At 35.9% G+C, this 12,928-nt stretch overlaps 1 protein-coding gene across 1 annotated transcript in view; it reads right to left on the bottom strand.

Annotated features, from left to right (window-relative positions):
• Nucleotides 1-12,928, bottom strand: part of GNAI1 (G protein subunit alpha i1) — an 82,011-nt gene that overhangs the window by 15,429 nt on the left and 53,654 nt on the right. The window contains exons 4-5 of the mRNA XM_004439329.3: nt 5,020-5,177; nt 1,255-1,383 (exon numbers count right to left, since the gene is read on the bottom strand). Of these exons, the coding sequence (XP_004439386.1) occupies nt 1,255-1,383; nt 5,020-5,177 (287 nt within the window). The remainder of the gene's footprint in view (nt 1-1,254; nt 1,384-5,019; nt 5,178-12,928) is intronic.

The raw sequence follows: 12,928 nt of genomic DNA, 5'->3' as shown, positions 1-12,928 counted from the left end.
CCTGAGTTTGGCCATTTAATATCCTAGAAGTAGTAAGCAGACTAAAAGAAGGCAAATGATTTCAATGAGAGACAATCCCAGAAGCAAAAAAATGCCCACTGACAGCTTAAAAAACAGTGAAAACAGAAAAAAATTAAAAGCAGATGCAAAACCGTACCACGTATTAAAACACAAAGTTGCATGGTCAGATAAACTAATTATGAGCTGTGTCTCTGTTTAAGAAAGCAGGGCAATGTTTGTTCTTTTGGAGGGAAGCTGCCATGGAAAATTAACATTAAATTTTAGTTTTCTGGAAAATTCAATTACATGAACCAATGAATGTAGGATAACAGTGACAAATGATAGTACAAATGTATTATATTTAAAATACTCAGGGAACCAGAGGTATAAATGTACATATTTAACTGTGCTTCACACAGTCTGTAACAGTGAGCTTCTTTCTGAGGTGAGCTGATGAATATTTGTTTATCTCTGACTAGGAACCTTTTGTTAAGATGCTTTCAGAAATTCTGCTTTATTATCATTACTGTTTCAGGGCATTAGAGTTAACTGAAGCAAGGCTAGCAGTTTTTCTCATACTTTGAAAATCGTTATTTATTGGAAGAAGAAAAGCATAGTTCTGTAAATTTGAACATAATGTTTAACTGAACTTCCCCAAGCCAGGTTGGTTATAAAATGAGCGGACTGAACAAGATGAACTCCAGTATCCCTCTCATTTCTAAAGGCTACAATCCTTAGCTTCAGTAAGTTAATACTCAGTACACTCTAAATTAAAGGAACATTTTTCATCACCAAATAGTGCAAGCATCAGTTTGCATGAATAAAAATTTTCATGAAAAATATTTAAAAAGTACCCTTCTTTTTAAATATTTCCAAAAATAAGCATATACTCTATCAGTAAAATTGTCTTTTTTTACCTAAAAATAGATGGCAACACTTCCCCAAAATACACAATATTAGAGAAGTATTTTCTATTTAGAAATGAAAGCCAAAAACTATTTTTATTTAAATCCCTGCAAAAAGATATAGGCAAAGAGAATTCGTGCGGCTATTTTTCATAAATAAAAATATAAATATTCCTCCTAAGAAGTTTCTTGCCCTCTTTCACCCAAAATTCTTTTGTCCAATCATCTGAGCAAAGTTTTTTATAATTTCCAACTCTAAATGTTTTTAAACTTTTATTATTATACCTTTTTTCCTAAACAATGTGTTTTATATCTAAATTTATAAATTATATGCTTTGAAGCTACTCACTTAAAATGAAGATCTTTGAAAGTAAAATGTGTTTCAACAATTCCTGTAGTTTTCACTCTAGTTCTGAGAACATCTTGTTGGGTTGGGATATAGTTTGGTTGTGCTATTCTGTCCAAGTCATTCAAATAGCTGAAAAAATAAACAACAAAACAATATGCTAATAGTTAATGCAGCCAATAAAGATCATCTAAACAAAGAGTAAAACGTGTCGATGCATGCAATATTCCAAATTACTGGATGTTTTTACATTTCTGTGTAATGATGTAATATAACTAGTTTAAGTTTATATCTCACACAACTCCCACTGAAGCGAAAATGTTCATACTTCTCCAGCCACACAGCTCTTTTAACATTTTTTAACTGTTGTGTACTTTGTTTCTTAAGGACAGTAATTAGTAATTCTCCTTGTTGGGAAAGAAAACAGAATAATAACTTCTTAAAAAAACACCCAAACTAACTGCACACCATGAGTTTGTTTCTTAAAATTCTCTATTATACTTTTTTGATGTAGCACTGTGTTTATGTTCCAGACAGTACTCTTCTGTTGAGGATTTAGAATCTTCGTTTTTGAGAAAGTGGGCAGGAAACCCCTGGCCAAAGGTTAAACTGGATACTGTTCCTTTACAACCAGCCTCAAGCTACATACAGGGAAACAAGACAAATGTTCCCTTAGTTTGCATCTTACTGGCTCCCTAAATCAATACTCATATTTTACTTCTCACTGATTTTAGTCACTTATTCAACATTCTCGGCCAATGACGCCAAACATGTTGTGATATAAAAACGTAATGGTGTCATACCATGCAATTATTTTGTGTAAATTATTTTGTGTCAAATTATACAGTCAATAATGTTATAGGAAGTCTAGGTATGGAGAGATTAATGTGAACCTGAGTGGTTAAAGAAGGATTCGTGGAGAGTGAGGGGTGTAAGCTGAAATCTAAACAATGGGACGGATAAAAGGGAATGTCTTTCACACCAGGATAAGCAGTGAAACAACATGGAGGCAGAAGAGTCACCTCTTGTTTCTCAGCAAGTAAAGCCACTAGCAGGCTACGCATAAGCTGAACTGAGAAGTCTGGAAGTAATCCTAAGGTCAGCTGAAGGTGGGGAGTGTCGCTGCAGTGTGTCCTAATGCTAGAGTGGAACGGTCAAGGATAATTGAGAAGATACATTTCGGCTTATTATAGAGAGGCACCAACTACTGCAACTTTAATTGACGTTATCCTCTGAAATCCTTAGCCATTTAGAACAGGGTTTTGCAAACACAAGGAGCTCAATAAATATTTGATTTGTGGAGATGGAGCTGGAAAGCTATCCAAACACTGAATATGTGATCAAAAATGTTTCAGACAGTTAAGTATATGTATATGGTGTTGATACTAGAATACATAGAGAGATGATAGCTGGAGTTATCTATATTGTATTTACTGAATTTAAAAGAATCTTATTATTGCACTGGTGATAATCTCCCAGCACTTTATCTGTTTTTAATTCCACATATATAATGTTATACCTTATTTTAGAAAATCTGATTTAATAAACAAACAAAACAGGCCATGGCAAAATGTTACTAATTGTCTCTTTGAAACAGTGACCTACTCTTATTTAAAATGTGCTCTGACTACTTATCTAATAGATACATTTCTTTGCTTAAAAACTGCTATGCTTCTAATAGTATCTAAAAATAATGCATATTTATATTTCAACAAAACAAAAACGAAAAATAGTCATTGTGAAAAACTCCAATTGTTTTAAAGGATCACAAATTTAAAGTGTAAATTGGTGGTTAAAGAGTCTTAATGGGCCACTTGGCAGCATGTCCCCATTTCCAGTCAAGAACTCAGAAATCATGACCACTGTGGAGAAAACGATTTCTATGACATCCTTCACTCTTAAAGAATGGCTCCATTATTGCCACCTTAAGGTCAGGAATACTACTAATAAAATAATGGGGAGCCAAAGTGACATGTTTTTCTCAATGCACGTCCAAGCACTGTGCAACGAGAGAGGGTCTTGGTCAACAGACTGAGGGATCCAGGAAGTCCCCCCATAGGGAGAAACAGACTTCAATATACTGTCCCTGAAAAGCACCCCTTAATTACTGAAATAGCCCCCCATGCTGGGCTCGGCTCAGAGCAACCTTCTCACCAGAACAGTGATTCCCATTCAGATCTTTCTGTAGGTGCTGGTGGTACCAAAACAAGTATTATGGTCTTAGAGTCGTGTTCTCGCTCTAAGTAATTTTTTCTAATTTCTCTTCTAGCCTCTGTAAAGTGTGGTTTATTAATTCATTCATTAGTAATCAAGGGCATATTGAGTGACAACCATGTGTCAGGCAATGAAGACAGAACGCTGGGCAAAAACAGACCTCACTGAATTTACAGAGTAGCAGCAAAGACAGAAAATAATCAAATAGTCTCAATATAAGTATAAATCAAATTACCTCAAAATAAATATAAATCCGTGAGTGCTATGAAAGAAAATGCATTGTATTACGAGTACATAAAACAGAGAGGCAACGGCCTACTCAGTGAATCAAGGAATATTTCCTAGTAGAAGTGATGACACCAGTTGGCAAGATGGGCTACATATTCAATAAGAAGATGTTACATGTACATATATATATATATATATATATATAAACTACATATGTAATAATATATTTGGAAACAATAATATTATCTGAAAACAATAATATAGACTAAGAAATAGTATTACAAAAATTGGTATGGGTTATAGAATAGCATGCATCATTTATTCACTCACACTAAATCATTCATGTAATACACATGGAGTACTCTGACATGTGACAAATGACATGTTATATGATAATAATGGGGTATAGGGGGCCATACCCCATATGTTTGTTTTGCATTGTGGCAAAGTATGTGTATTTACTTAGACCTTCTAATACGTGTCATCTTCTATCCAATACTCACTTGTGTCCCTAAAAGCCAACAGCTTTGTCAAGAGAATGGAACACTCTTGGAATGTAAAATGAGTGCACAGCACATGTTTCAAGACCAATTATTCCTACTCATATGTTTGCCATATTATGGAAACAAATACTCGATTTTTTAAATTCTATGTAGATCACCAAGCAGAAAGCTCCCTGATTAGGTTGTATCACAACTTGCTTTACGAACTGTCTGGGCCACCACTTGGAAAATCAGGGCAGATTTTTCTTGCAAAAAACTGTACTTAGATATCTGTAAACAATGTCTAACGCGACAAGGCACATACAACTGACAATTTTCAAGTGTAGAGCTATTTTACTCAGTGAGAAAACATCTTGGGATCACCACGCACCTCTTCAAAAAGGATGCGTGTCACTCAAGGTGCCCGTGACTGGACAAGTAGCTCCTCTCAGGCACCGTGAGTACAACGACAAGAACCCAAATCAGTGACCCTCCCCATTGGCTAGTCCCAGGCAAACCAGAGATACACTCAAATTCAGAGTGACCTTTGAAAAGTTCCAGTGACTTTCTTTGAAATATACTGGAAAGTCCCATCCTGCATGTTTCAATTAGTGTTACGTAAACATGAGTCTCAAGACACGTTTGAACACAAAGGAAGTAACAGCACTGGTATCTACAAACACACACACAAAAGGCTGAGAAAGTTTTCAAATACCGTCATCCTGAATATCCTGAGTTGTACAAGAATATATCAGCCAATTCTGCAATAAAAGTGACTCGGAGGTATATTTGACTTGCACGTAATTATTCATGATAGTTTAGTTCTGAAGTTATGATTACTTACTATGCTGCAGAATCATTAAGCTGGTACTCTCGGGATCTGCTGAAACAGGCTTGTACACCACTGTCTTTCCACAATCTCTTTATAACTCCAGCAAGCTCTGCAGTCATAAAGCCTTCTTCGGCAGCACCGGCAAGCACAAAGAGTTGGCGAGCATCATCCTGAACATTCGAGGACCGTTTTGTAAAAAAGTAAAAAGGGAGACATTACAGCTAAAAAGTACAGAGGGGGACGTTATGGGTTGCAAAAAGTGCAATAGTGAATTTCCCTTATGTTTTTTATTGGTATCGTAACTTTTATTTCTCTAAAGCACCACTTAAAAAAATTGGCTTAATCAAAAAGGCATAATCTTAAATCATGAGTCTGTGTTTTGTGGTATTAGTAAGAGCTATCACAGTGCTAGGAAGCTGGAAGAATGACTACACGTACAGGTCATGAGGGGACATATTAACCCACTATCCACGACAATACGTGGAACACTGAAGATGACCACTTTTGAGAAAACAGAAGAATGTATGCCTTGCCCCTCCCTCCCAAAAATGTTTCTAATCTAAGAAACAGATTAACACTGTTAGAGATCACTTTAAAACAGAATCTAATTAAACGTTAGCTTTCTGATACACTTTGTACATGCAAAATAAGTTCAGGGAAGGGAGAAATCAATGTGGAATAAGCAAGAACAGTTTCACAGAATAGTCTTCGACTTTCCAGAAGAACTTCAAGTGTATATACGTTAAAATCAATGGAGGTGGGGCCAGTGTTTGCTGACCCAGGCACAGGAAACAAAACAGGCACAGCTCTGGAGCAGAAATACTCAGGATGCATAGAGAAGACAGCGCGCCGAAGTTTTTAAGTGAAGGAATACTGTATACAAAGTTAATTAAATTTTCCGTAGGTTTTGAGGCTACAAATATGTAGTTATTCTGATCCGCAGGTAATCCACCACATTAGGTCAGTGCTGTCCAAAAGAAATACAACGTGAGCCACTGATGTAATTCTGAATTTTCTAATAACCACATTTTAAAAAGTAAAAAAAAAAAAAAAGGTGAAACATTTTAATGATTTTATTTAACCTATATATAAAATATTATCATTTCAACATGTAATATAAAATTAATAAGATGATTCACATTCTTGTTTATATGTATTTGGTCTTCGGGATCTGGTGTTTTTTATACGGACAGCACATCTCAACTCAGACTAGACACATTTCAAATACACTCGTGTGTAGCAGCTACAGTCCTGGATAACACGACTCGAGTCTTTAGGTAATAACAGCTAATTCTCTTTAGCCTGAGACTTAACAGTTTTATGTTAACTGAGTAGACAATCCCTAATTGTTCTCAAAAATATTGTGGCTGTTTATAAAGTGATGGTGCACACGACAATAAGGTGTACAGAAGAGAAGCATTTGGTGGCACAGGCTACAGAGGGTACCCGCTGACAATGTAGATTCATTCTGCTGCCAATTTGAGAAACATTTTCTTTTCAGATGGAACCCATTGTGAAAAATAATTAAGTCTCTCAGCTGGGGAACATACTATTCAAGCATATGTTCCCCTTTTTAGTAAATCACAAGAGAAAGACATGCAAGCAACCAACACGTGTACAATATCCTTAATAAACCCCAACACAACATGGTTCCAAGTCATTCTTAGCACATTTACCTAATTCCAGTAAACAATTATTCAGTTTTCCAAATAATTACCTATATATCAGAAATTTCTAAATTTGGTCATATTTATTAATTAATTGACATGAAACAATTGTCTCCATTCACTTTAGAAAAGTACTTTTCACTTAAGTGGGCTACTAAATGAGCTTTCATTGTACCTTTTTTCAATTTTAATAAAATATCTTGACAGAAAAGACTAATGCCCTCCAGTATGCATCATAAGATCACATTCTCTTTGGGGCTGGCCCGGTGGCGCAGTGGTTAAGTTCTCGTGCTTCGCTTCAGCGACCCAGGGTTCACAGGTTTGGATCCCAGGAGAGCACCAATGCACCTCTTGTCGGGCCATGCTGTGGCACATCCCATATAAAGTAGAGAAAGATGCGCACAGATGTTAGCCCAGGGCCAATCTTCCTCAGCAAAAAAGAGGAGGACTGGCATCAGATGTTCGTTCAAGGCTGGTCTTCCTCACAGAAAAAAAAAAAAAGATCACATTGTCTTCAAACCTTCTAGGAAGAAGCCTGAAGAAAAGACATGAGAAACTTTGGAAGCTGTATTTATGAACTGTACTCTCTGTGGCATTCAAAAATATCTCTTCTTTACGAAGTGTAAAATAGTTTCTTTTCCCTGAAAAACTAATTGGAACGCTCATTTCCATGTCATTAGCAGGACATTCAGATGTCTGTAGATGAGCTTTAAGGTAATGAATTTAAGCAGGAAGGTACTTTAGAAGTTAGTCTAATTTTCTGTTTGGTATTTAAAAAATCTGAGGCACAGAGAGGTTAAGCAACTTATTTAAAGTTCCACAGCTAATGAGTCACCCAATCATACATATTAGTCAGTCAACAACTAGTAAGTAGCCATTGCCTAAAACAGGATATATTTAAAAACTGCAGAATGATGACAACGATCTTTTCTTGCCGTGGAATGACGTCTTTTCAAGATTCGTGGAAAATTATGTTACTTAAGAACACTTAGAAAGATACACTTAGAAAGATAAACGTGAGGGTACCAAAAACAAAGTGACATGGGGTAGAACGAGAACAGGGATTACAGAAAGAAACACTGGAGCCTAGTCAGAGGGCGACAGGCTGTAAAGCAGTTCACGGGAACTCTGGTGGTGTTAAAAAGAAAGGAACGTTATTTGCCAGGCAATTATCTGTGAGCAGCAAGGAAAAATCCTTGGATGTAGCCAAGTTAATATGTTTTCAAGATTACTAAGAACTAGATGAAAATAAGATGGTTTGGAGGATGTAAGCAACAAACTGCGTACTCTGGAAACTCAGAAAGGAGATCTGAAATGGTAGGGTTGTCGAGAGACACATAACAGGGCCTTTTTCTACTGACGGTCAGGGAACACCTGTATTTACTTAGCGACAGCACACCGAATTTGAGGCTGTCACCCACTTCGTGAGAATTCAGAAGAGTCCTCCCAGGATGGGAAGAGGAGACTTTGAGGGACCATGACAGCTGTCTTCTGGCATATTAAAGATCATTAAAGGTAAGAAAGAGTAGACTTTGTGTTTAGAAACAGAGCAGAAAAAGAAGAATTCTTAGGGAGAAGATATCATATTTCAATTCAATATGAAGAACACTTTTAACAATCAAAGCCATCCAAAAAAAGGGGAGTGGGAGCAAGAGACTGAAGTTTTTAAGCAAGGGCTAGATGATTACTTACTGTGATAGCAGACAGAATTTATGAATGAGATTAAGAGTTTAAACAGAAAACATCAGAAAGCTCTTCTACAATAGAGGCTAAATAATATGATAAAAGAGTGTTAAAAAATAGTGACACCTCTGAATTTTTGGCCAGAAGGATAATATATTGATGTCATGATTGTTATATGTATGGAAATCTTTTGTTTCAATGGTTTTGCTCAACTATTGCACTAACATTAGCCAAGAACACTGAACACCACATATGAGAACTGCTCATTTAATCCACCACATTTCTGTAGCATATAATCACTCCTATAAATTTAAGACAGCTATACTGCTTATATCAAAGTCAGCATACCCTTGAGGAAATCCTGAGAAATTTAGCGAAGTCACCACTCCACAGCTCATGGTGCCAATCCCAGACATTAAAGAAATGCTTTGATTAAGAAATACATAAATGTACAACTTTTTTTTCGCTAAAAACACAAATGTAACCCAAGTAAAAATGACTGAGGCAAGGAAATAAGAAATCAGTTGTTTTTCCCATAACACTGCTTAAAAGGCAGAAAAAGCCTAAAAATAAAACATTCTATGTTAATTTTAACTAAATTGCAGACAGCAAAAATTTTGACTAAACTGCAGTGAGCATGAGTTCATTATGTCAAGATAAAAAATTACAATAAATGCATTACAAATATAAATTTTATGCATACATTTATGAATCTTATATATAATTTTATTTTCAAGTTAACAAAATAAAAAATAGTTAAGTGTTCTTTGTATGGACAATAGAACTTGTTGTCCAAAGAGATATCCAAATATGTGATAATCGATACATGAATGGAGGGAAATAGAAAATACTGTGCTGGAGGCACATCTTACATTTCAAATGAAGGTTAGTATCACTTTGCTATATATATATAAATCTGTATTTCTCAGAATCAAAACAATATAATCCTGTAACATCATCTTAGTTTGCAAACATAAGCCAGAATACAAAACCCATTTGAACATTCATCTCGAAAAAGAACAAGTAGAAATAACTAGGTACATTTTGAAAAAGAGTACTGGGGAAGGAGGGCTAAAATTATTAGATATTAAAAGCCTACAATATGTAGACTGTTTAGTATTATTGCAGCTCAATAGGAAAAAAACCCACAAACCTGAACCTATTATATGATGAAGGTAAATTAGTAGGAAAGCATATGAATATTCAACAAACACTAATAGATAATTAGCCACCTGAAGAGGAAAAAAATAATGTAGATCCTTACTCCTCATATATAACAAAATAAGTTTCAGAGGGACTAAAGAATAAACATAGGAAACTGTTAAAATTCACTCCCCTAAAAAACTTAAAATAGCATGAATATTTGGTAAATCTTTGCTTGAGAGATTTTCTAAATTTAAACATAATGGAAGAAATAATAGGGGAAAATTTAAAAATCAAAAACCATAAGATTAAAGGCAATACGCAAAATGTGAGGGAACATTTACATTAGTGGACAAAGCGTTAATACATATGTACGTATGAACAAGCCAACAGATAATCAAACACCAAGACCCCAACAGGTGAGGGAATAAGGGATAAAACAGGCCACTGACATAAAGAAATAAAAACATAGTCAACAAAGATAGGGAAAACTGTACAATTACACTAAAAATTGAAAATATAAATTAAAGTGAAATAAGATTTACTAATAAATTAGCCAATATTTTTATTTTTAATTGCAATTTTATTTATTATTTTTTTTAATTTTTTGTTTATTGCAGTAACATTGGTTTATAACATTGTAAAAATTTCAGGTGTACATCACTGTACTTCTATTTCTGCATAGATTACATCATGTTCACCACCAAAATACTAATTACAACCCATCACCACACACATGTCCGAATTATCCCTTTCACCCTCCTCCCTCCCCGCTTCCCCTCTGGTAACCACCAATCCCATCTCGGTCCCTATGTGTTTGTTTATTGTTGTTATTATCTACTACTTAATGAAGGAAATCATACCGTATTTGACCTTCTCCCTCTGACTTATTTCACTTTGCATTATACCCTCAATGTCCATCCATGTTGTCACAAATCGCTGGATTTCGTCGTTTCTTATGGCTGAGTAGTATTCCGTTGTGTATATACACCACAGCTTCTTTATCCATTCGTCCCTTGATGGGCACTTAGGTTGCTTCCAAGTCTTGGCTATTGTGAATAACGCTGCAATGAACACAGGGGTGCATGTACCTTTGCAAATTGGTGTTTTCAAGTTCTTTGGATAAGTACCCAACAGTGGAATAGCTGGATCATATGGTAGTTCTATCCTTGATTTTTTGAGGAATCTCCATACTGTTTTCCATAGTGGCTGCACCAGTTTGCACTCCCACCAGCAGTGTATGAGAGTTCCCTTCTCTCCACATCCTCTCCAACACATGTTGTTTCCTGTCTTGTTAATTATAGCCATTCTGATGGGCGTGAGGTGATATCTCATTGTAGTTTTGATTTGCATTTCCCTGATAGTTAGTGATTTTGAACATCTTTTCATGTGTCTGTTGGCCATCTGTATATCTTCTTTGGAGAAATGTCTGTTTAGGTCTTTTGCCCATTTTTTAATTGGGTTGGTAGTTTTTTTGTTGTTGAGATGCATGAGTTCTTTATATATTTTGGAGATTAAGCCCTTATCAGAAGTATGGTTTGCAAATATCTTCTCCCAATTGTTAGGTTGTCTTTTCGTTTTGTTGATGGTTTCCTTTGCTGTGCAGAAGCTTTTTAGTTTGATGTAGTCCCATTTGTTTATTTTTTCTATTGTTTCTCTTGCCCGGTCAGACGTGGTGTTTGAAAAGATGTTGCTAAGACCAATGTCAAAGAGCGTACTGCCTATGTTTTCTTCTAGAAGTTTCACAGTTTCAGGTCTTACATTCAAGTCTTTAATCCATTTGGAGTTAATTTTTGTGTATGGTGTAAGGTAAGGGTCTACTTTCATTTTTTTGCATATGGCTATCCAGTTTTCCCAACACCATTTGTTGAAGAGACTTTCTTTTCCCCATTGTATGTTCTTGGCTCCTTTGTCAAAGATTAGCTGTCCATACATGTGTGGGTTTATTTCTGGGCTTTCGATTCTATTCCATTGATCTGTGTGTCTGTTTTTGTGCCAGTACCATGCTGTTTTGGTTACTATAGCTTTGTAGTATAATTTGAAATCAGTGAGTGTGATACCTCCAGCTTTGTTCTTTTTTCTCAGGATTCCTTTAGCTATTCGGGGTCTTTTGTTGTTCCATATAAATTTTAGGATTCTTTGTTCTATTTCTGTGAAAAATGTTGTTGGAACTTTGATAGGGATTGCATTGAATATTTTTAAATGTAAGATTCCTAAAATCTGGCTATTAGAGCGTTAAGATAAGGCACTCTTGTAAACCGCTGCTAGGAAGGTAAACTGATACAACCTTTCTCAAAAGTGATCTGGGCAAATATGGCAGACAGATATAAACTAACTAATGAAATAAATTACAGAATTAGAAGGAAGGAAGTGGCCATGACGCAGGAGCATGCTGAGGCTGGGGGAGAAAAGGAGCTTCTTTAAGTCAACTCAAGGCAAGCTTTTCTGCTCCTTACAGCCTGGGTTATTCCAAGTAAGTGCTTCTCACACTACCTGTGACGAAGGGCCAGTCTTGTGTTTTATTTTCTTTTGTTTCCAATCTATTTCAGAACTAATACCATTAGAAAAATAAAATTTAGGGGCCGGCCTGGTGGCATAGTGGTAAAGTTTGCACGCTCCGCTTCGGCGGCCCGGGGTTCGCAGGTTCGGATCCCGGGGGTGGACCTATGCACCGCTCATCAAGCCATGATGTGGCAGTGTCCCATATACAAAATAGAGGAAGACTGGCACAGACGTTAGCTCAGGGCCAATCTTCCTCAGCAAAAAGAGGAAGATTGGCAACAGATGTTAGCTCATGGACAAACTCTCTCACCAACAAAAAAAGAAAAAGGAAATTTAGATGGCATAAAATATAAATCCATGTTCTTAAACTATCAGAGTCAACATATAAATTACCCTGTCGATTGCTATAAATCTCTCTAAATGCTTACCTTAATTTCTGTCTTCCTCCTGTGCACGTGCTTGTGGACTGACACAGGTCCACAGACCATACTTTGAGCAGCACTGCTTTAAGTGATGTGGTGCTTAAGACATACTAATAGGCCCCTGCACAATACTTTCCTAACTTCACATTATTAGAAACAATGATCTAATTTATCAATATATCAGCATTCACAGATTGACTACACTCATTCTGAGCAAGTTTTGGAAGGATATTAGGCACAAAACTTGATTGCTCTGCAACAGCCTTAAAAACAATTTTGTTTCCTTCCATCTCAAATAAGTGATGTATAATCTGCTTTGCAAATCTGGTAACTGCCAAATATGAAGGAAACCACAGCAAATTAGTTACCATCTCTTAAAATTTTACATCTTTTTAGACAATTCTCACCAAATTAACCTAGATATTAAGATGTAATTCCAATCAAGATACCAACAGGCTTTTTTTGCTTGTTTCGTTTCAACAGGGATGCAGGGAATTAAGTTGA

Source organism: Ceratotherium simum, chromosome 1 (genome assembly GCF_057802395.1).
Source record: "Ceratotherium simum simum isolate JZ-2026a chromosome 1, ASM5780239v1, whole genome shotgun sequence".
NCBI classification, from domain to species: Eukaryota; Metazoa; Chordata; class Mammalia; order Perissodactyla; family Rhinocerotidae; genus Ceratotherium; species Ceratotherium simum.
This window is presented reverse-complemented; position numbering and strand designations above follow the sequence as displayed.